Source organism: Lynx rufus, unplaced genomic scaffold (assembly GCF_022079265.1).
Source record: "Lynx rufus isolate CCGP_SWC_20201006 ecotype Redwood Valley unplaced genomic scaffold, mLynRuf1.p SCAF_11, whole genome shotgun sequence".
Lineage (NCBI taxonomy): Eukaryota > Metazoa > Chordata > Mammalia > Carnivora > Felidae > Lynx > Lynx rufus.
In genome coordinates, this window is record NW_025814825.1 from 53,767,584 (window position 1) to 53,792,968 (window position 25,385).

The following is a 25,385-nucleotide window of genomic DNA, read 5'->3' on the forward strand; positions in this document are numbered from 1 at the left end:
GAAACCTTATCAGAGACCCCAGAAGTTGAATAGATTCTTTGTTGAATGCTAGATAAGTATCCTTTTTTAAAATTTTTTTTAACATTTATTTATTTTTGAGACAGAGAGAGACAGAGCATGAACGGGGGAGGGTCAGAGAGAGGGAGACATAGAATCTGAAACAGGCTCCAGGCTCTGAGCTGTCAGCACAGAGCCCAACGCGGGGCTCGAGCTCACGGACCGCGAGATCATGATCTGAGCTGAAGTCGGCCGCTTAACCGACTGAGCCACCCAGGCGCCCCGATAAGTATCCATTTTTAAAGAAAGGACTCCTAATAAGGTAATAAAGTGTTCATTTATGTTCCCTGGTCAATTTAAAATTTTCATCAATCAAGAAATAAATAGCATGATTATAAAATTTAGAGATTTATAAACAAATTGGTAGAAGGAAATATAAAAAGAATTTATGTTATTAAGTATATAGAATATATTTGGTGAGAATTAAAATGTCTTTTGTACAGGCAAAATAATTATATGGTTAGCTATATTTTATTAGTAGGAATATGCCATAAGCCAATAAATTCAGGAAAAGATGTACCAGTCAATAGGCGAAGCAGATAAGATATATAGGAAGAAGTAATCACGTTCTTGGTAGCATTCTTGGACCATGAGATTGAATGAGCCAAGAAAGCTGGTTAGTCAACCTTGGTGAGGGACTGGCTGAGACTGAAGGAGACAAGCACTTCTCTCAGTGCCCCACGTTTGGGACCCACTCCTCATACACAATATGTATACAAAGTACAAAAGTTAGGATCCAACCACATATGATACAAAAAGCTGTACTTCATGGGAAGGTCAAGGGAGGATATGTTTTGGATAAATCTTTACAGTGGGAAGAGGATGATTTCACAAGCTTTGAAAATAAAAGGGAGTGTGTGTTCCAGCTAGGGGGCTTCTTAGGTATCATACATCTATTTTCTCCCAGAGTAGATAGGTGGATATGGGCTATGAAAATAAACCAGATGTTTCTAATTCCATACACCTTATCTGTTCTATCTTTTGGCATCCCTATATGGAGGAAACCCTGGGACATAAAAAGTGAAGGCCATTCTCATCAAATCAAATCTCATAAAATCATCAAATCCAATATGATTTACCTTGGATTACTGGCAAGTGAGGCAACTCACTGTTTTGATTGTTCTCTTTGCCAGCAAATCGTGTTGACCTGCTCAGAGAGCCGAGTTGAGACTCAACACAAATGGTAATATGGGGATAGCTGTTAGTTATGTGAGTTGAACATTCAAAAGATCAAAGATGATTCTGCACTCAAGGAAAAATGGGTTAAAAATGATAATAGCAGCACTAAAGCATGAAAGATTAAAGATATACACTATGACGTTCTAAATTTAGATTAAAAAACTCACTTGTAGAAATTGTGAGTCGGAACACTTGTTTTAACCAAAGATCGTGTGAGGGAGCCCTGAAATTGTTGATTGGGTCCAACAACAGAACAATTCTAAAAAGAAAAAAAGTTAAAAAAAAAAACAAAAAAAATGTTTTAAAATGCATTTTAATTTAGAACACATTAAGAAAAGTATTTCCACCACGTTCTCCTCTAGTCAGATCACGTCCAAAATATTGTGTTCATTTTACATTTTAAGAAGAAGATTGAAAAAGGAAATGCTGAAAACCATGTTAAATGAGAAACAGTTTTGTCCTTTTTATGAGACTATGAGTAATCTCCTTGAGGACAGCACTATTTCTCGTATCTCTTAAATGCCAGTGCCTGGCCTTCTTCCCAGAACATCGAAGTTTTCCATAAATGTTTGTTGCATGAATAATGAATGCAAAATTGAAGATATTGGAATTGTTTAATTTGAACATGTAAGAAAATTTCAAATATATAATATATATTTAAAGGAATTTTAGTGAGATTAAAAGTATTCTATTTAACTTTAATGATCCAAAAAGATCCCAAGAATGTTAAGTTTTTGTTCTGTATAATGAACTTTCTGTGTTAGAAACCTTTGGGGGAAAAATACTGCCTTGCTAAAAAGTGATTCTTTTGCTAGATATATTTGAGGATGCTCGTTGATCATCTGTCAGAAAAGTTGAAGCACTTTTGGCCCTGCTTTCATGGGGATAGTGGACCAGGTAACCTCTAGGATTCCTTCCAACTCTGAAAATGAGTTATTTCAGTGAGTCTGCTGTGACCACTGATTTTGTTACCTTTAGATTTTTGTGGTTTAGCATACCATTCCAAGTACGTAAGAAAGACAATTTATATCAGTCATGAGTAATCTGTGCTGCATCGAACTGCCCTTCACATTGAAAAATTCAATTGATTTACATTAGTTTTTAAAAATATTTATATCATATCCCCTTTCACGAAAGATTAAAAACAAGTATCTGCCTATCAACCTATCAAACTGATTAGTCCATGAACAAAATAGGTATCTTTCAATATTTAAAACACTGAGTGTCCGGCTTCAGCTCAGGTCATGATCTCACGGTTCCTGAGCCCCATGATGAACTTTGTGCTAATAGCTTGGAGCCTGCTTCGGATTCTCTGTCTTCCTCTCTCTCTCTCTCTGCCCCTCCCTTGCTCACACACGCCCACAGCCCTCTCTCACTTTCTCAAAATTACACATTAAACAAATTTTTAATAAAACTTTTTTAAGAAAAATAAAACATTATATTTAACAGATGTCTTATTTCACAAAGAAACATTTCGCAGAAAAGTCATTTTTACAGTTTCTCAATATTGAACTTTTGAAAATGGCTCCATTTGCTAATAGCAAAATAATCACATTTTCCTTAAAGGAAAAAAAATATTTTTAACATATCGATTAAGGGGAAAATGCCAGTGTTTGAGTCACTTATGTCTCCAGGAAGATTTAAGTGTCTTGTAGAACTTTGAAATTATTGTCACAAAGTACTTAAATGTTCAACATGAACTCCTTATACACTAAATGTAAAAGCTAACTGGATTACATTGCATTTAGAATTTCTGAACCCAGAAGCTAACATGTTGTGGTTCCAAAATGAGTCTTGAGCTTTGTATTGATTCCCAGAATCAGGGAGGAAAAATTACTTCTTTAGTAAATTAATTCTTAAGAGGGGGGAAACACTCCTGAAGGATTGATCTGAGCTTTATTGTAACCAGAGCCTCCAGTCATAAATTACCGGCACACAGGCCGGAGTCAATGTGTCGTTTCTTTTGTAATCAGCTGCTTTTATATTTCCACTTGTCAAGGTTGACTTGATCATATTGTGCATGTCTTGGATGTCAGAGGCATTCATTTGTTCTTCCTCTGAAAAGCAGGACAAGCATTTCTCTGACAACTTAGACTTCTAACTTGGGGAAATAGTATATTCCACAGTTATGACTGTGAAGATATTTCTATGTAGGGAAGATTTTTTTCTAGCGCAAGTTTCAAAATTTGAAATTATCCAGTTTCCCATTTTTGCTCTTTGAGGAGTAATATGTATTAAATATCCATTCTGGGGATCTAGCTTTTAAATGACCTTTTCAGTACTCATCCTTTTGCTCATTTTGATTTGCTCAGATAAATTACAACCACCTGGCCTTTTGTATTAAAGAAGGTTACATACAAAATTGACCTTTTGGTACTTATTGGGAGAGCTAGGTTCATTGTATTTGAGATTAACTGCTGTTTCTGTTTTTTGGGTTATGTCTTAAATAATTATATTTGAGGATGGTAAAATCTTTTTTTTTTTTTTTGCCTGTTTGTTCTAAGCCACTGCTAACACCATAAGAATGGGCAATACAAAAAGAAATTATGTTTCAAAAAATAATAAATATGATTTCTTTAGATCCTATGGTGTCTGATGATTTATATATGTTCCTTCAATTTCTCTGAACCTTGATAAAGCCAAAATTATCCTTTGGCCATTCTGCTCCTTGCCACCTTGCTTAAATAAGACTCAGCCTTCTTTCTGTTTCTTAACTTAATTAAGACTTGCCTCTGGAACTTTGCAATTGCTGTTCCTTCTGCCTGAAATGATATTTTCTGGCTTCATTTGTCCCATTCACTTAATTCTCCACTGTTCCCCTACATTCTCTGGCCTCTGTGTAGTGAGGGTGGGCCATGTGACTATTTATGGAAAGTGATGCCTGTCATTTCTGGTCTGAGGCACTGAAAAGTGCATACAGGATTCACTAGCCTCTTAGACTCAAGGAATCCTTGGGCTGAGATGCAGAACCTCAAGGTTGGATCAGTCTATATGGCTGAATTACCAGATGGGGAGTTACCTATCCCTGTAGAGGATTTTGTGTGAGCAGGAAATACACTTTTCTATTTTAAACTACTGAGCTCTTGGCAATCCATTCGTATCCTGACTGAATATTCAAGGTTTCAGGTTAACTGGCATTTCTTAGGAGACCTGTCCCCCTACCTAAAGCACTTTCTCCTTCTGCTCTCTCTTTGCCCTTACCATTGTATGTTTTCTGCAATGAATTTTTTTGTAATTTTTATCTGTTTAAGTATCTATTGAACAAACAAGACTTCTACATACTGTAATGATTTTTAAGTGCCTAGAGTAATCTTTTTTTTTAATTTTTTTTAATGTTTATTTAGTTTTGAGAGACAGAGAAACAGAACCTGAGCGGGGGAGGAGCAGAGAGAGAGAGAGACACAGAATCTGAAGCAGGCTCCAGGCTCCGAGCTGTCAGCACAGAGCCCGATGCGGGGCTCAAACCCACGAACCGTGAGATCGTGACCTGAGCCGAAGTCGGATGCTTAACCGACTGAGCCACCCAGGCGCCCTTAGAGTAATCTTTAGATTTGGCAATAAGCATGGTATCAAGCAATAGCTGAGGTTTTGACTCTTCTAGATAAATACATTCTGCATGACTTCTTTCATTCAGAAGTGAGGTCATCTTCGGCCAAGTCTAAATCAGTGATGCCATCCATGTCACAAAGAAAGGATTAAGAATCCGAATTTTAGGGGCGCCTGGGTGGCGCAGTCGGTTAAGCGTCCGACTTCAGCCAGGTCACGATCTCGCGGTCCGTGAGTTCGAGCCCCGCGTCAGGCTCTGGGCTGATGGCTCAGAGCCTGGAGCCTGTTTCCGATTCTGTGTCTCCCTCTCTCTCTGCCCCTCCCCCGTTCATGCTCTGTCTCTCTCTGTCCCAAAAATAAATAAACGTTGAAAAAAAAAATTAAAAAAAAAAAAAGAATCCGAATTTTAGAAGTTCCTTTAGTAATCTTCAATATTCTGCAACATCTTGACATAGCTTACAGTTTTTGCTCACCAAGAAATACATGAGACTTTGTGGCTTTTAAATCCAGGTTATATAAGTACTTCACCCAACATCAGAATGTTCCCCATTTGTCTGCCACCAGTCTCCTGGTAGATGGTCTAGAAGAGTCCCTAATATTTTTTTTTTAATTTTTTTTCAACGTTTTTATTTATTTTTGGACAGAGAGAGACAGAGCATGAATGGGGGAGGGGTAGAGAGAGAGGGAGGCACAGAATAGGAAACAGGCTCCAGGCTCTGAGCCATCAGCCCAGAGCCCGACGTGGGGCTCGAACTCCCGGACCGCGAGATCGTGACCTGGCTGAAGTCGGACGCTTAACCGACTGCGCCACCCAGGCGCCCCGAGTCCCTAATATTTTTTAATAGCATGTAAAACCTTACTGAAGAGAACCGGAAGAGTTACCTCTTATATATCCATTCCCCCAAGAAGTGTTTGCTACACAGTAGGAACTCAGTACAATTTTTTTTCAATGAATGAATGATCATAGCCAAACTTATTCACCAAGTAGATAAAGATATGAAAGAACGCTCTATCAAATGGTTCTAAGAATGGGCTTTTACAAATACAGAGAGAAAGAAAGGAAGGAGGAAGGAAGGAAGGAATGGAGGGAGGGAGGGAGGAAGGGAGGAAGGGAGAGAGAGAGAAAGAAAGAGGAGGGGAGGGAAGTAAAAATTTCTGCCCCAAATTTAGTTTAAATCCTTTAAGATTGATCTTTTGGAATGCCAAGTAAAAAAGAACTTCAGAATCTGCTTTTGTTCCTTAATGAAATTTCTTGACAAGGCAGGAAGACTTTCCTGAGAATTATTTTCTTATTGCTGATGCATGAAGAGATGACATGCAATCATACTTCTTTTTTCATTCGTGAATTAAATGAAATATGTTGCCAACTCTAAGATAAAAAGAAATACACGCAGGTATATCATCTGCATTATCAAAGTTTTGCATAGAAAATTAACTATTATTACTAGATACAAATGATTTTCTTTTGAGAAAGTGTTCACAAGATGGAATTCATAATTAACAGTCAACAGGCACACACACGTTGATGAAAACCAGGGATTGGCTATGCTGGGACATGTTAGCATTTCATTTAAAAAGAGAAATGAGGAAGCTACCAATTCTATCCTAACTTATTTCAAAATATTAAAAGAAATGTTAGAAATATTAGCAGTTTCTGAAGTGGATGTGATAATTTGATAGAAATATTGTTTTGCTTTTCTTTGTTTTCTCCATACCACAAACAAGCTTGATCTTTCTAACCAGAATGATTCTACCAAGGTCTTTCCAATGATACAAAGCTTAACTGATTTGATAAACAACCTTGTGAATGTTTAAGACATAGGGGTGCCTGGGTGTCTCAGTTGGTTGAGGCTCAGACTCTTAATTTCAGCTCAGGTCATGATCTCGCAGTTTCTGAGTTCGAGCCCCACACCAGGCTCTGTGCTGACAGAGTGGAGCCTGCTTGCGAGTCTGTCTTTCTGCCCCTCCCATGCTCATGCTCTCTGTCTCTCTCTTTCCAAATAAATAAATAAACTTAAAGAAAGATACAGCTTTTGTAGTAAGAAAAAATAAAATTTTGTAAAGGTCTCACCCTTTTAGATAAACCTACTTTCCCTACAAATTTACAGTGACATATATGTGTGTGTGTGTGTGTGTGTGTGTGTGTGTGTGTGTGTGTGGAGAGAGAGAGAGAGAGAGAGAGAGAGAGAGGCAGTTGTCTGGTGCTCTTTCTATTTTCTTGGCTTCATCTTCAATTGGGAAGAATTGTGCCCTGTAAGAAATACAGCTTTGGCTCCCATGATGTTTAATTAAGAATGCATAACCATGAATACATAAGAATAAGGAAGATCTATTATACTTTCTTTTCTTTGGCATTGCCTAAATTAACCTAAATAAAGACAGTCCATACATAAATGCCGCTACTGGTAAATGTGAGATAGATTTTCTTTAATTCCTGTCAGTAGAGAGCTTTTAAGACCTTATTATATGCAAATGATGGTGATACTATTGGGCCATATGCTTTGTGCCACTCTGCTCTTGATCATATTGACAAGTTTTAGAGTTGCACGAGAGTTATTCTACACGGAAGCTGTTTAAATCAGTATGTAAGGCTGATGTAGAGACAAAATCATTCAGTACAGAGTATATAGGTGATGTTGCACGTACAACCTCATAAACACCAAAGCTTGAGAACCACTAAGCTAGATGAAGAAATAAAAGGAAACGTTAGAAATAGTTGTTTGAATGTTTGAACCCATTCTGCTTTTAGGATATATTTCAAGTTCTTATCTAACAAATAAGGATACATAGAGAATCCTAAAGTAGTCTTGCTTTCAGTATTTATTGTTTTATTTTTAAGCACTAATAAATGTTGAGAGACTTGTCTGTTGAAAGAATTTAAGAAAATAGTGGAATTACATTCTGGTTCTGGATGAGGGGCCATTAGCTTCTAACGACAGCAGTAAGTTAAATTATTGAATCAACTGAAATTACAAAAAAAAACTTTTTTGAAGAAAAATATTACCTATTAGTGCATAGATTTTCTGGTATTCATCTATTCATCCTTTAAAAGTCTATGGTCTACAGGTCGAAGAATCTCCATAAGGTCCCTTTCAGATCTAAGGTCCTTTTCAGAATCTATGAAGACTATGCTTCAGTCATATCAATTTTTTCTAAGTGTTATCCAATGACAACAAAGACCTTCATTTGCTGGTATTATTTAAGCCTTATCTTGGCCTTTTATATAAAGTTTTAGCTTTAATTTGAATGTGAGTTATAACATATTTACTTTGAATTACCATATGTATAATTTCATGTATATTCACATATACACTTTCACATAGGCATTGACATTCATAAAATATATATTTATAAGCTTGCGTATAACCTATTAACATTTTAGAGGTAATATTAAACTTTATATTTTGGAAGATTTAGAAACATTTTCCACTTTTGCTTTCTTCTTCCTCTGGTCACAGACTTCATGATAGGTAGGTTTCATTTTTGGCACATTATTGCCCAAACAACCCTGTGTACCTAAACAACCTACCTGGAAAATCTGCCATGGCCATTTGACAACTGATGATATTTGTCTTAAAATAATGAATAAAATTGAATAAACTTAAGGTGTAGTAGAATCTGCTGAATGACAAAATCCCTTCTGAAGAGTCACTGAAGTTTATTTTGCAAGTTAACACAAATTTGCAAAAATACCAGTTGACAAAGAAGTTTCAAAAATCACTGGAAGTGAATATTTTGAATAAACTAGGTGAATACTTATGAAAAAGCTCTTAGAAAATTTTTACTTTTTTTTTTTTAGTTTTTTTAACATTTATTTATTATCGAGAGACAGAGCATGGTGGTGGGGGGGGGGCAGAGAGAGAGCGAGACACAGAATCCGAAGCAGGCTCCAGGCTCTGAGCTGTCAGCACAGAGCCCGACGCGGGGCTCGAACTCACAAGCCACAAGATCATGACCTGAGCCGAAATTGGATGCTTAACTGACTGAGCCACCCGGGCGTCCCAGAAAATTTTTATTTTTAAGTAAACAACTATTTCAAGAGTAACATAGTCCCAGTAGGTCAAAGATTGGAGAGGCCTAGAAAAAAGTAATTGAAGTAACCGGAACAAAGATGTTATGCCAGGCCACTTACCCCCAGGAAGTGCTCATACCAACTTTAGACTGGAAGACTTAGAAGCAGAAGATTCCCAATATTCTGAATAAGAGTTTGAGGCTTATGCCTTGTAGATTCAATTGTATAAAATTAAAGAATATCATGCTTTCCTAATTTAAGGATAAAAAAAGATATTGTGACTTCTCTTTATTGCATTGTACCATCCTAACAGCAAAAGAACAAAATTGATTGTTCGCTTATATTGCTTTATGTTAAATGTGTTTGTATTAATAACAGAAATGCTCTTTTTCATGAAATGTTGCTTAATCTCTAATTCAAATACTTTGTTATTTTAGTGTATAAGCTCAGGAGTAATGATTAAATCATTTTGACTGCTCCTTTTATGCCTTTCCAAAATCTTAGGAATAGAACTGCTATTAAAAATATAAATGCATTATGATGTCTTTATAGCCATTTTTTCATATTTGCAATAAAGTAAAAATATGAAACCTGGTATTTATTTGTTGGATCCACAAAATTGTCCCATTCTAAAAAAATAAATATCTACTTACTTTGGAGGATAAGGCATAAATTCTAGAATATCAGGGGACATATGCTTTTAAAGGCTTAATCATAATTAAAATTAGTTTTATCATAACTTGCCTTCACTCACATTAGGATGATACATGTTTTCATACTCTAAGTTACTCATTCATGTTCATTAATCAAATACTATTGACTACCAACCAAATTCTGTGGGAAATAGAAAAACAAATAAAAATAGATTTTTTTCCTTATAGAAGATTTCAGAAAAGCCTAAACATATAATACATACTAAAATAGTAAATAATTCATAGATGGGATGATCAATTCAAACTTGGGGAAGGGTAGAAGGACTTTTGGAAGTGGGGAAAAAAGATAGATAGAACCTAGACATAGGAGGGAGACATGAAGAAAATTGGGACAGTTACTTTTTTGTTTGTGTAGTGTTTAAGGATTATTATCCTCAAATCAACTAGAGAGTTGTATGCCTTTGGAATGGTTGGAAAGGTGGTTAATAGGAACTTTGAAAAATGATGCAGTATTTGAAATAGTAGTATTGAATGGAAAAATTAGGTCTACATTAGAGAGAATCAGGGACTGTTCTTGACTGCCATATTTAAACCAGGATTTTCACATTATTTTTAATTTCATGGTTTGTTTTATAAGACATTTTGAATAATAAAACAGTTATTATAGGCAACAAACATGACACTGAGAGCATCTCTTTCATTTTTAAATTTTCTTCACAACAGTGTTTATGGCAGCATGATTATAATCTAATGTATTATGGTCAATTTGTTATTTTGGCTTTATCTTTCTGCTGAATAATTGGCGATAGCAGATTAGTTATAAAACAGATCATCTGTTTTATGGCTTCTTATTGATGTACAAAATGTTAAACTTCATTTTATATAAAAATCACAATCACAAAATAAATTAATTATTTTTCAAAAGTTCTTAAGAAAGGACTCTACATTTCCTCCTAACTTTTGGGTTGAGTTTTTGCCATTCTTTGTCACAATAGCAGAAAGTAGTCCCAAATCTAAGTTCATTTTACATTTTCCAACTGTCTCATAAATTAGCAACATTTGTTAAAAGGGAGAGCGTAGCAGAATGTGTCATGAGCACTGAAGAAAACCGGCCTGTGGTAGTGTGCCTTCTTCAAAGACAAAATCAGCGCTTGACATTTAACATAATAATTGCACCAATGAACACCTACTGAGCGTTCTCAGGGTACCAGCCTCTGTGTCAAGCGGTCCGGGTGCGTTAGCTCCTCGGTGCATTATCCCTTATGATATGATTGTTATTCCCATTTTGTGGAGAGAAACAGTAAGTGTTAGAAATGTCCGAGTAGTTTTATTATGGTCCAAGAGTTTGTGGGTGGAGAAGCTGGGATTCAAAACGAGTCCTCTGGGGTATCAGTGTAGATATAGGCACTATTAATAACCCAGCTATACAGATGAGCAAAATTGAGGCTTAGAGAGGTCTAAATAATTTGGTTAAGCTCCAACAGCTAATAAGTGGAAAAGCTGGCATTCAGACACAGGTCCTTCTAACTCCAGAGCCCTGTTATATTTCCTGTCGGCATCGGTGCTAAATCTTGACAAAGTTTATGTTGTGAGCATGCTGTTTACATCTTCTTTGCTCTGACATAGAGGGGACTAAATTCAAGAAGGAATGCATACAGATGTTAGCTGGCAAGAAGGAGGACATTGATAAGGGTATGGCTGACCAGAGCTTAGTAGCAAAGAGAATCTCACTTTATTCCAGTTAGTTATTGTAGAGCCATCACATCCAAGCAAGAATGTTTCATGAGCAATGATTTACCTTTCCTGAGTTTCAATCAGAATATTTGCATTCACTTTCTGAAGTCAGAAACTGAGTATGTCAACCAGAGTCCTGGAACTAGTCCTCTACTAAGTGGCCCAGAGAGAATTCATTTGGCTAATTCCCTATGTGTATCCTTTATGCTATTTTGTGCCCTAATTATTTTTTAAAAAATTTTTAATATGTATTTATTTTTGAGAGAAAGAGAGAAGCAAGGAGGGGCAGAGAGAGAGGGAGACACAGAATCTGAAGCAGACTCCCCACTCTGAGCTGTCAGCACAGAGCCCGACATGAGCTTGAACTCACAAACTGTGAGATCATGACCTGAGCCGAAGTCAGGGGCTTAACCCACTGAGCTACCCAGGGGCCTCCTAATTTTTTTTTTTTATCATGTCTTCTTTTACAAACTATAGTGTTACGGTCTTGAGCAAGAACAATGTTTTTCTTCTGCTTTGCAAAGCAGAACTTTTAAAAAGTGATGGAAACATTCAACTTTTAAAAAGTGATGGAGGGGTGCCTGGGTGGCGCAGTCGGTTAAGCGTCCGACTTCAGCCAGGTCACGATCTCGCGGTCCGTGAGTTCGAGCCCCGCGTCGGGCTCTGGGCTGACAGCACGGAGCCTGGAGCCTGCTTCCATTTCTGTGTCTCCCTCTCTCTCTGACCCTCCCCCATTCATGCTCTGTCTCTCTCTGTCCCAAAAATAAATAAACGTTGAAAAAAAAAAAAGTGATGGAAATTCAAAGCTCTGAAGACAGATTGGAATCTTTAAAAATACCTTTGTATTCTAATTTTTTTAAGTGAACAAAAGTAATACTCACTGATTTTTTCTTTAGTATGAGTGTTGGGGGGGTCACAACAATACGTTATAGTCCAGAGAAGTCTATTCTTTGTCAAAGATAGTGAATTTGGGATATTTATAGATTTAAATTATAATTTGTGGTATTACATATTCATTGACTATATTTTGTAGACCTTTTACTTTTAGAAGTAGGGAAAAGGTAAGCTAAAGTAACAGAAGCTGTTCATTTTCTTAAAACTCTTTTAATTATATGGCATGTGGTTTGTGTTCTGAGGAGAACTAGTACAAATGAAGAAACTTTGTAATACAAAGTTAGAAAATTGTGTTCAGGAGTCCCTGGGTGGCTCAGTCGGTTAAGCACCTGACTCTTGATTTCGGCTCAGGTCATGATCTCACAGTTTGTGAGTTCAAGCCCCAGGTTGGGCTCTGAGCTGACAGCGCAGAGCCTGCTTGGGATTCTCTCTCTCTCTCTCTCTCTCTCTCTCTCTCTCTCTCTCCTTCTCTCGGCCCCCCCCCCCCAGCTTGTGCATGCTCTCTTTCTCACTCTCAAAAATAAATAAATAAACATTAAAAAAGAGAAAGAAAGAAAGAAAATTGTGTTCAAACCGAAACTAAAATTTACAGTTTTCTCAAGGCTTTTTGTCCATTACCATCAGAAAAGTAGTTTGTGTATTTGCATATGTGCGTGTCCGTATCTCTGTGTGCATCTGTGTGTATATTTTTATTGGCGAGACAAAGAGCATGGTGTCTTCTACACTTAGTGCCCCTTGGCATTTGAAGTAGTATTATGTTTCCATTTTGTATAGATAAAATGTTCAGATCTATTGGCCAATCCTATGAGAGGCACAAACAAGACTCTATTTTCCAGCAGCTGCATTAATATTAAATAATACCTTTTTAGGTTAAATTAAATGAATAATTCGGTAGCTTAGATCGTTTACTTTTTACTTTGAGTATATGTTTAATTGTCTTCATTAATTTTAAGTATATTCTAAGAGCATAAATTATTTCTCAGTAATAATTGTTTTTTTCCTGTTCCATCAATATTGGCATGCGGATGTTCTCTTTTTAATAATAACAAAACAAGGCCTTAAATTGTATTTTATTTTATGTATTAAAATTTTTTAATGTTTATTTACTTTTGTGAGAGAGACAGAGACAGAGACAGAGCGTCAGCAGGGGAGGGGCAGAGAGAGAGGGAGACAGAATCCAGAGCAGGCTGTAGGCTCTGAGCTGTCAGCACAGAGCCAGACGCGGGGCTTGAACTCATGAACTGCCGGATCATGACAGGAGCCAAAGTTGGATGCTTAACTCACTGAGCCACCAAGGCGCCCCCTATATTTTAGATGCTCATTTCATGAACACTGTCACTGCTAGGTTATAAGTGTTAAAACAAAAATGTTAAATAATAAACTGCCATAAGGTATTGGCTTTTGTTCCTTCATCTTTTAAAGGGAATTTAATGAATGATGCATCACAGTGCGACATACATTTACATTCAAATACCATTTGTTAATGTTTTAAGTTAATGCCAGTGAATCTTTAAAACTCTCTGTGAATAATGAAGCTATTCATTGTGTTCAAGGATTTTGCCTTTTTCAGTGATAGGATTTTCTTCTCATTTGAAAGAGTATTTAATTGCATCGCTCATCCACTTTTAATATTTAATAATAATTTTATTAGCTGTGTAGAATGAGAAGGGCAAGATTTGCAATATCTACTGCTGGTCATCAATTTTTTTCTTATCATGACTTAATGAATATTATAATTACAAGGAAAGGCAGAAATATAAATTAGCTCGGTAGTTGGCTGGGACTTACTAGTTTATTGGTTTTAGCTTTTGGGTAAAGCCCAGAGTAGGCACAAGGAAGAAGAAGCAAATATCTGGGCGTGGTTTAGACGCCTTGGCACAAAATTTTTGCAAATTGCCAACCATTCCTCACTTTAAATAATGAACACAGAGGGTTTGAATCAAGTTATAAATACTGTCATTGGCAATTCGTGTTGATTCCATTGCAGTTGACCGGGCGTCTTGATGACTTCTCACACTTAGCCTTTGTAGGAAGATGTTTCTTTAATCTCTGTTAATGCATTTTGAAACTTTTTGTTATCTTTTCTTAAATATTTTTACTGTTATTTACTTTCAGCTAAGACAAAAGCTGCATTACTTGGAGTAGGAAACCTTGGCATAGCCATCATCACAGTAGCACTTCTTACTGAAGTAGAACCCCTCAGCTGGAGTTTTCAAAATGCTTTTGAGTACATTTCATTAGGTCTGTGGGAGAGAGGTCAGGGGGAAAGTTCTCTCTGTAGGTCCCATACATTTAAAGCCTCTGCGGATTTATGACCCAGGCCCTGGGGGAGAAAACAAATTTTCATTTTTGGGATCTAGCTGTAGGTCTGTGTATCAGATGATTCCTAAATTTTGAGTACCATTTGTTCAAAATGGAACCAGGTATTGTTGAATTTCATGTATTTTTAAGCCTCTTTTAAACAAATCATTTTTACCCCCCTCTAGCAACTGCTTCGAGAACGACAGCAGATGGCCAGCCGTCCCTTTGCGTCTGTTGATGTAGCACTGGAAGTAGGAGCTGAACAAACGGAGTATCTGCGAGGGCCAGTGGAGGTAGGACCAGTGGTGCAGAGAAGACCACTGTGATTTGCATATTTATATCGCTTCTCTAATCTGCATCTGCTTGTGCAGCCAAATACAGTCTGATTATGTAGAGTTGACAAGATTCAGCTACATATGTTATGCCACTTCCAAGGCACATAGTTTTAATGGTATGACACGAGCTGTAACAGAAGCCACTGGAGAATCTATTAGCTTAGGCAAGAGTGACAGACTGCTCACCTGGCAGCCTTTCTCTGACAGATAGGAGCTGAAGGAATTTAAGATACAGGTATGATGGAAGAAACAAAGCACCTATATTTAGTCCTTGGAGTGCCCAACGCCTTTTCATTAACAATTCACATTTATCTTTATTAATGAAGTTGACTATAAAAGGTGGGTGGAGTTGAGTTGCATTTTAATTACATAGTTTCCTTTTTGAATGTTGAGAATTGTAGAATATTGTGAATGCTTTTATTTGTAGCAATGGCTGTATTAGTATATTCTTTTATTGCAAATGCAGAAATGGAGTGTGGTGAAGGAGAAATCATTATGTGCAAGTAAATGTAGAACTGGATTCCTGAAATAATGCATGGAACATTTTCTGAAAATAATAGCCCACAGAGAGGAAAAATCCACAGATTATGATTTATGGTTAATGACTAATCAAAGCATTTTGAGTCCTAGTAATGGAGTTGTATGCTGATTATTTTTTATTTATATTTCACGTATGGTAAGGTGTTTACACAGGAACATTAAGAAGCACCGTAGGGTTGAAAATTGTATTCCCTTTTTTGAAAAGTGCCATTATGTGACTAATTTCATGTTGCTATTTTCAAATCATGCTTTTCTTCAAGGAAAGCAAGGGATATAAAAATAGACTCCTCCGAAAACCCAGGTAGAAATATAATTGATTCTGTCTATAGCATTTTGGTTATTTTGGAAATAAATTAAACAACTGAATCAGGCCTTGTAGATGTTATACAAAGAGCTGGTTTTTAGAGGACATTTCTCTGTGAAATTTTTTTTAGCTGTTGTGTACTTGAGTTTTTACTCTTCTAGATCACATGTTGCAATGGAAGCTTAGAACATTAAGAAATTTATATGTGTATCTTCCATTGTTACTTGGGCAGAAATTAGAAGATAGAATGATTAAACGCAAGTTACAGTAAGTGCTCTAATTTCATGCTGGCCCTTTGCGTCGCACACCTTAGGACAAAATCTCTTAACAAATAGTAAACCTCAACTATTTGAATCCAACTTCTTTTTCTCCTCATCTGTTAAAAAACATTCTAAAACACAAGTCACAAGAGAAAAATGAATGTAAATAATACATACATAGTCCACAGAGGAAAAGGACCAATCAAAGAACCAGAAAACACAAACTTACAGAATAAATGTAATTAACATACATATGCGCCACCAGAGTGTGTCAGTTTCTGCTTACTAGCGCTCAACCATGTATCGTTAGGTGTGTGTGTTCATAATCATTCCATTTCTTTGTTTTATTTTTTCCAAATTTAATTTCCTTCTTTATCATTGTCATTTTTAGCATTAAATTTTATTTAAAATTTCTACCTCTCCTTTCTTTTAGTTCCTGTTTGCTAGTCCTTCTAGTTACTAGAGGACTAGTTACTAGTCCTTCTTTTATTCTTTTATTTCCAATCTGTTCCCTTTTGTTTTATTACCTATCCCTTGTAGAAATGACCATTAACTTTTTATTTTGCCACTCATTCTGTGAGTCTGTCTTTTGATTAACTGCCTGAATCTATTTACACTGAAAATAATTACTGTTCTCCCAACGTTTGTTTTAGCTACTCCATTGTGTGTCTGTGTGTACGCATTGTTCTTGTTGTCACTACCCTTCTCTTTTTCCATGTCTCTTTTGGATAAATTGATTTCCTTCCACTAAACAGAGTGTTACATATTCTATTTCTGTGTTTCTGATGGTGACCTGTTACTTACCAAGATTCATAGTGATGGTTATTTTCCCTATCGCCAAAAATGTATTAATACACATTCCTGCCCTGCCTGTCTCAAACAAAATTAATACAGTAGCGTGCTCTCAACTCCCTCTGTTCCTCCTACCTATGTTAATACAGTTTGGAAATTTTAATCCAGATATTCTGGGTGTACTTTTTTTAGTGTGGCATGTTTAAGTAACGATGAACGATCTTCACCCTTCTTTACTCTTTATATCTACTTGCTTACTCATACATTTCTTTATATTTCACTATAGTAAATCCTCCAAGAGAGTCTTCATTTATTTAAACATTTTTTTAATGTTTATTTCTGAGGCAGAGGGAGACAGAGCATGAGTGGCGGAGGAGCAGAGAGAGAGGGAGACACAGAATGTGAAGCAGGCTCCAGGCTCTGAGCTGTCAGCACAGAGCCCGATGCAGGGCTTGAACTCACAAACCTTGAGATCATGACCTGAGCCGAAGTCGGTAGCTCAATCAACTGAGCCATCCAGGCGCCCCCTCCAAGAGATTCTTTAAATTTTTTTTTTTCAACGTTTATTTATTTTTGGGACAGAGAGAGAGACAGAGCATGAACGGGGGAGGGCCAGAGAGAGAGGGAGACACAGAATGGGAAACAGGCTCCAGGCTCTGAGCCATCAGCCCAGAGCCTGACGCGGGGCTCGAACTCACGGACCACGAGATCGTGACCTGGCTGAAGTCGGACGCTTAACCGACTGCGCCACCCAGGCGCCCCTCCAAGAGATTCTTTAAAGAGAAATTTTATGTGGCATAATCTTTGAGACTTCAGATGCCTACCAATATGCTTATTTTGTCCCCACATGTAAATAACAGTTTAATTGGATATAAAATTCAAAGTTCTCTTCTTCAAAACTTCAGAGGCATAACTCTTGTCCCAAGTCTGATGTCAGTTTGATTCTTTGTCCTTTGTAAATGGTCTCCATTTCCTTTTCTTCAATCTTTCATAATTTTCTCTTGTTTCTTAATGTTTTTAAATCTCTCTCTGATATGTGTCCATATTCTCCTATTTGGCAATCTATGCCCCTTTGAATCTGCAGGCCTATAATTTTATATAATTCTGACTAATCTTTGGTTACTGTTTCTTTAAATATTTCTTACCGTAATCTGTCCTGGAATTTCTATTAGAGGCTCTTGATACTTCTTCTATCATCTATATTTCTGAACTTTTTCTCATTATTTGTACTCTTTTATTTCTTCTCGATGCCTCTCGGAGCATTCCGCCACCTGCCATTCCAGATCGTCTTTAGATGTATCCTTTCTGCTATTTCGCCCATTCATTGACTTCTTATCACCAATGATGTATTTTGTTGTTAATAGCTGCAGTTGTTTTTTTCTTCATAACTACTTGTCGATGTTTCATATTTCGAATACCCTCCCTTATCTTTCTGAAACCATTCGTTATATTTTATTTAAATGTCGTTCCTTCTTTCCTTGTGCTTACACTCTTCAGAGGTCTCCTTTTTTTTTTTTTTTTTCTATGTACACCTATTTTACTTTAGGTACTAAGATCCACTTAGGAAGAGGGATAAAATTCTTGACTCTCCATTGTGCTCTTTCAAGCAATTTAGTGGTTGGGTATGAGGCAGCTGTCCGTAGGGTATAACCTGGGTTCAGTCACCACTGCTTATTTGCCATGGATGTCCCTTTTACTAAGAGAGAACTTTCAAATACCTCCTTTCCAAGCATTATTCCCCTCAGATGGTAGCCTCTCTCTGATGTAATCGCAGGTACTCAGTTGAGGAGGGAGAAGTGAATGCTTAGGGGTTGTCCCGTCTCCAACATGTATGGCTCTGGGATTCTGCCCCCCGCCCCCAGATGACCTCTAAAGCTACTCTATCATTAGTTTGCAGCCTTGAGCTGACACTGGGCTGGTTTCTGTTGCTTTTCTGCCCCCCCCCCAAAAGGTGACATAGGCATCACCTATCCAGACACTGTGGATAGTGGGGCCTCTCCTAGTGCAGGCCACCATTTACTTCCCACAAGAGGCCTAACCACCTACCTTTCCAACTGTTTCTTCAAGAACATTGCTGAGTATGTTCTGATCACTGGCATCATCCCTATTCCTTATATGTGATCACTGTGTTTAAACTCAGGGGAAGAGACAAGTGATTCATTCTGGTTTATGATTTGTTGGCTGCAGGACGATTTGTGCAAGTGCTTTGTATCCTTTAAAGCATTCTACTAATGTTGGGAGTCTTGTTATTTTTCTCATTTTATTACTTAGTTATATAAATAATTGGCATGCCTCTATTTCTTTTGTACCACTTGTTTTCAATGAAATGTCAGAGAAGAAAAATATTTACCTGCTAATTCTCATTTTGCAGGCCCTTTGTATCTGGGAAGTTTTACTTATTAATATGTAATATTATTTGGTTTGTTTTGGAAACAGCTTTAAGGAAATGTACCATACAATTCATCCCATTACATTGTACAACTTGGTGGGTTTTAGTATATACAGAGTTGTGTAACCATCACTAAATCAATTCTAGAATATTTTCATCATCCCCAAGACAAATCCTGTACGGTTCAGCAGTCACTTCCCCTATCTCTCCCAGCACTCTCCTTCAGCCCCAGGCGCTAATCTACTTTTTGTCTTTATAGATTTTCCTAATCTATATTTTCATTTCATTTAATACAAATGGAAACAGCATGTGTTTTCCTGGACTGGCTTCTTTCCCTTAGCATAAAATTTTTAAGGTTCATTCATGTTGTGACATGTGATCAGGACTTCTTTCCTTTTTATTGTGAAATACTATTCTATCGTATGGATATAGCACATTTTGTTTATACATTTATCAGTTGATAGATAATTGGGTTGTTTCCACTTTTTAGATATGCTGAAAAATGCTATCATGATTGTTTACATGCAAGTTTCATTTCTCTTGGGTATGTAATTAAGAATGGAATTGCTGGAACACATGGTAATTTTTTATTATTTGTTGAAAATAATTTCTTTCCCCCATTTGTGATCTTGGGATCTTTGTTGAAAAGCAGTTGAACATAGATGTGGGGATTTGTTTCTGGACACTCAATACTATTCCAATGTTTGATAGATCTATCGCATGATAGTACCACACTATCTTGGTTACTGTAGCTTTGTAGTAAGTTTGGGAATTGGAAAATATGAGTCTCCCAACTTTGTTCTTTTTGACTATTGTTTTGGTTCTTCTGGGTCCCTTGAATTTCCACATTAATTTTAGGATTAGTTTGTCAGTTGCTGCAGTGAAGCCCACTAGTATTTTGATAGGACTTGTGTTGAATCTGTAGATCAATTTGGGGGAATATGTAATATGTACATTTACTTTATTAAGGTGGTAGTTTTGTAAATTGAGTACCTTCATGCTCCATGCCTCAAATACTAAATTCAAAATCAGATTTCTTCCCTCTTGGTAAATAATTATGATTTCTGATACTCGAAATTCCCTATAGCTGTATATGTCTAACCATCTCAAACAAATCAGCAACATAGATCTAAAAAAATTGCAAGCTAAAAAAATTGTTTTTAAGTAGATTCTTTTAGAAATTAAATTGTTTGTTTATTTCTTCCTGTAAAAAATTAAACATCAGAAGTAAATCTGAACGGCCATTAATATCTTCCTCTGACATACTTTAGAAAATAATAACAATAGAATTAGAATGTTTAACATTTTATTTTATTTTCTCCTTTGCTAAGCATTTTGTAATACTTACTATTAACTGGAAGTTATCTATCTTAAATGTATACACATACATATGCATATATATGTGAGATTTGTTTTCCATTTTTATAGTACACTGAAAACTGCTCCAAATCTCTTTTTTTATATATATATGTGTAACAGTACAGTGTGGTTTATTGATTTGCTTACACAGTGAATTCCAAAGCTTAGGCCCTGAAATTACATTAAGGATTTCATTTAAACCTAAAAATCAAAGTAATTTTAAAATTCCTCTGCTGGGTTTTCTTAAAATTTCGTGTTTAAACTCAACACAAAGCCATAGGTTATCTGGCTATTACTGTTCTGTAAATATTTTTTGAGTGTTCATAATGTAGTAAGTTAAGAAATGGATTTCTTTTAAATTAAATTTGACTCATGTGACACTAAGTTCCACATCTGTAGAGTCAAGGGAAAATGTAAGGTACAATATGAAATGAATTACTTTTGATACATCTACAGGTAATTGTGTACTACAGTATACCAAATGGCCTATTCTATGAAGTAGATGTGTTCCTAAAATTTTTTACATGTGTATTGATTATATTTTTAATCAGTGAGGAGTGTTGAATCCTTACAAGACTTTTGTATAAAGCCCTAGGTGTCAAACCTGAAAATATATATATGTAGCATGAATAATCACACTCTAAATTATCTATTAGCAAATATGAATCATTATATTTTGCCATATTATAGTGACAAATTAAAATACAGTGTTAAAATTTAATAAATGCACTTAGGATGTTAATTTTTATGGAAACACAATGTGTTAGTTGGTTTTAAACTTATCTTAAAAAGAGGATTATTTTTGCAGTAATAGTGTGACCTACAGTATACATGTGTCATTTTTCCTCCATCCAGCAATAACATGAAAATTTATGGTAATTGGTCAGCAGATTTTCATGGAACGCTTTCTATGTGTCGGGCACTGTTCTAAGTGCTTGGGAAACATCAGAGAATACAACAAAGAACTCTGTCCTCATGTTTATATTATAGCAGGGGATAGAAAATTATTTAATATGTTAAGAAGTTGGTAAGTGCAATGGGAAAAGGAAAAATAAAGCAAGATAAGGGTTTTGAGAATGCTTTGGAGATGGAGGAGAGTGTGCTATATTGAAGAAGGTGGCAGTCAAGGTGACTTCATTTCGAAGGTGAGATCTGAGCCAATCTTGAAAAAGGGGAAGGAGTTAAGCAGGCAGCAGTTTCCCAGGGAAAACAGTGTTCCAGGCTTAGGAAGAACCCTAAGGTGGTGCATGCCTGTCAGGTTCATGGAACAGTAAGCATGGGGTCTAGGCAGATGATAACAGGGCCTTGCAGATCTTTATAAAGACTTTGACATTGAGTTCTGAGTGAAGAGAAGAGCCATTTGCAATCACAGGGTTGTGCAAGAAGACTGACATAATTTGATGGTTTTAAAAAGGATCACTCTGCCCTTTGGGTTGAGAATAGTTTGAGAGAGATGTCTTCATACAGTTCCCTGACAAACAGACACCAAGACGAATTTGTTCACCTGGGATTGAAGAATACGTTGGTAGGGAATAGAACCATGAAAAAGGAAATAGAAGGCAGCCAATACCACTATGAACAACCAGAAGTTAATATCCTTGGGAATCACACATCAGACTATGGACACCAGATGCAATGGGGCTGAGTATTTATTCCCCAACTCCTTTTAGTGACTGGTTGAGCACTACTTAGGAGCCCAGGGAAAGCCCTCGGGCAAAAAAAAAAATGCAGGTTTTCACATTGGCAACCATCAGGAAACTGACACAGTAACTGAGGGGTGATGTAAATCAACCTATAGTTCCTGCTACTGGAGCAGGATATAACGACAGAGACTTGTTAGTAGGCTACTGTAGGAATCTAATAGCAGTAACACATAATGGTGGCAAGACCAGGGCGGTAGCAGTTGAAGGGATGAGTCCAGAAGTGATCACCTTCTGGACTACATTTTTAAGGTTGCTATTCGTATAATGTTCTCATTTTGAAAGTCTTTCCAATGACATGATCGTAAAGTCTAAATAGAAAGATAAAAAAATGATTTTTCAGTTCTGGCTCAAGATGGAAACGTGGAAAGATCCTGCACTTACTACCTCCTCCTACAGACACACTGAATCCACATCTATATATGGAACACTTTTCTCAGAAAAAAAAAAAATCCTAAAAATTGGTGGAGCAACCCCTTTAGATCAAGTGAATGGGAGGAAAACCACATTGAAGCAGGTAGGAAAAGGCAAGACACAGTCTCAAAATAAACCCCACCCCGACACTCACACTCAGGAGAGAACTAAAAACCCAGAGCTTCTCCCTGAGGGGTGAAGGGTTTGTGCTTCACATCAGGCATACCAACTTTTATGACCATTTCCTGGGAGATGAGCCCCCAAAGCATCTGGCTTTGAAGACCAGTGGAGCTGTGCCTGAGGGGCAGGCTTCTGGCTTGGTGCACTTACAGCCGCTACAGAGGTTCTCAAGTAATGCGGGCTGGTGGACATTATCTTTGCGTTCTCTCTCTTCCTTGCTCCAGCTTGCTGGTATCTTCTGGAATGGAGTTTATATCCTTGTCTGGTACCCTGAGTGTTGCAGCTGCCACCAGGGGACACCTCTTCATTGCTTGGCTCTGGTGACCAGTGGGGCATATATTCACAAGTCCTACAGGATTGTAACCAAAGGAGAAAGACTTCTTAAATAGCTACCATCCCCAGGCCACAGCAAGAGGCAACAAACTCAGGGGCTCAGTCTTTCTGTGAAAGAGACCTATTAGTTTATCATCATAGCTGCAGCCTGAGGGCCAGGCTTCTAATTAAATAAACATCTAAAGGCTGACTGCAAATCATATATCTGATAAGGGGTTAATATTCAATGTTTATATGGAACTCATACAACTTAACAGAAAAAAAAAACAGATTAAAACATAGGCAGAGGATCTGAATAGATGTTTCTAGAGAAAACACAGAGATGGCCAGCAGGTATATGAACAGATGCTCAGTTATCAAAAAGATAAGAAATAATAAATGTTGGCAAAGATAAGTATTGAGAGGAACTCTTATGGATTGTTGGTGGGAATGTAAATTGGTGTAGCCATTGTGGAGAACTGTATGGAGTTTCCTTTAAAAAATTAAAAATAAAACTACTATACGATCCAGCAGTTCTACTTCTGGGCATTTATCAAAGGAAAATGAAAACACTAATTCAAAAATATATCTGCACTTCCATATTTATTACCACATTATTTACAATAGCCAAGATATGGAAACAACGTAAGGGTGCATTGATAGATGAATGGATAAATAAGAAGTGAGAATATATATATATATATGGAATTATATATATATGGAATTACATATATAGAATTACATATATATGGAATTATATATATATATGGAATATATATATTCTGTGCTGACAGCTCAGAACCTGTAGCCTGCTTTGGATTCTGTGTCTCCCCCACCCCCCGCCCCTCCTCCACTCTCTTTCTCTCTCTCTCTCTCTCTCTCTCTCAAAAATAAATAACATTAAAAATATTTTTAAAAAATTAAAAAAAGAATGAAATTTTGCCATTTGCAAAAACATGGATGGACTTTGAGGGCATTATGGTAAGTGAAATAAGTCAAAAAGAGAAAGGCAAATACCATATGATCTCATGTATAGGTGGAATCTAAACAAGAAAGAAAGAAAGAAAGAAAGAAAGAAAGAAAGAAAGAAAGAAGAGAGGGAAGGAAAGGAAAGGAGGGAAGAAATGAAGGAAGGAAGAAAAGGAAAGAGAAGGAAAGGAAAGGAAAGGAAAGGAAAGGAAAGGAAAGGAAAGGAAAGGAAAGGAAAGGAAAGGAAAGGAAAGGAAAGGAAAGGAAAGGAAAGGAAAGGAAAGGAAAAAAAGAAATAAAAGGAAGAAAGAAAAGGCAAGCTCATAAGACACAGAGAACAGACTGGTGATTGCCAGAGCCAGGGGTCAGGGACTGTGCAAAATGGGTGAAGGGAATCAAAGATACAAACTTCTAGTTATAAAATAAATAAGCCATATGAATGCAATGTACAGCATGATGACCATAGTTAGTAATAATATATTGTATATTTGGGGTGTCTGGGTGGCTCAGAGTTGATTAAGCTCTTGCTAGGGCTCATGTCATGGTCTCACGGTTCATGAGATTGACCCCCACATTAGGCTGTGTGCTGATAGAATCCCTGCTTGGGATTCTGTCTCTCTCTCTCTCTCTCTGTCTGTCTCTCTGTCTCTCTCTTTCTTTCTCCCTCATACCCCTCTCTCTCTCAAAATAAATAAACATTAAAAAAATAATACTGTATTGTATGTTTGAAGGTTGCTAGGAGAACAAGTCTTAAAAGTTCTCATCACAAGAAAAAAATTGTATAACTATGTATGGTGACAGATGTTAACTAGACTTATTATGGTGATCATTTTGCAATATATACAAATATCAAATCATCACGTTGGCTCATTATATTTTACACTTGAAACTAATATAGTGTTATTTGTCAATTATACATCAAAAAATTTCAGAACAAGAAAATTATTTTATCTTTTCAAATGGCACTGTAATCGCTCTAGAACTTCTGAGGCTGCTGTATTTATTCATTGAGATACATAATGGCATTCTGTCTTAGTCTCTCAAGCAACAAAATATGTGCCTTTCTTTATCAACTGATAGAAACCATGGGAAATGGAGGCAAAAGCATCTATCGCCCTTTAAGTGACTTAGACTGGCTGGCTTTGTTAGCTCTGGTGTCGCACTAAGAGCACAGCAAACAATTGGATGACCAGCAAGTGAACATACAACCCTTTGACTGAAGTGATGAGGATGTTAAAAATGTACATTTCTTATTCATGTTTTGTTTTGGTTTTTTTTTGCTGGGAGTATAAACTTGTATGAGTCCTTAAGTATAATTGGCAATTTTTGCTGGGATATTATTCTTTGTTTCTATTTTTATTTCTAATTATTTTTTTAGCCAATTATTCTCATGTTGCCACTTATAACACTGAAAAACAAAACCACTTCCTGGCCAACAATAAAGGATTTGTTAAC

At 36.7% G+C, this 25,385-nt stretch overlaps 1 protein-coding gene across 2 annotated transcripts in view; it reads left to right on the forward strand.

Annotated features, from left to right (window-relative positions):
• The window catches only part of ATRNL1 (attractin like 1), a 779,266-nt gene that overhangs the window by 509,081 nt on the left and 244,800 nt on the right, over positions 1-25,385 (forward strand). For both annotated transcript variants that reach the window (XM_047073493.1, XM_047073492.1), the window contains one exon: positions 14,562-14,669. In XM_047073493.1, coding sequence (XP_046929449.1) covers positions 14,562-14,669 — 108 coding nt within the window. The remainder of the gene's footprint in view (positions 1-14,561; positions 14,670-25,385) is intronic.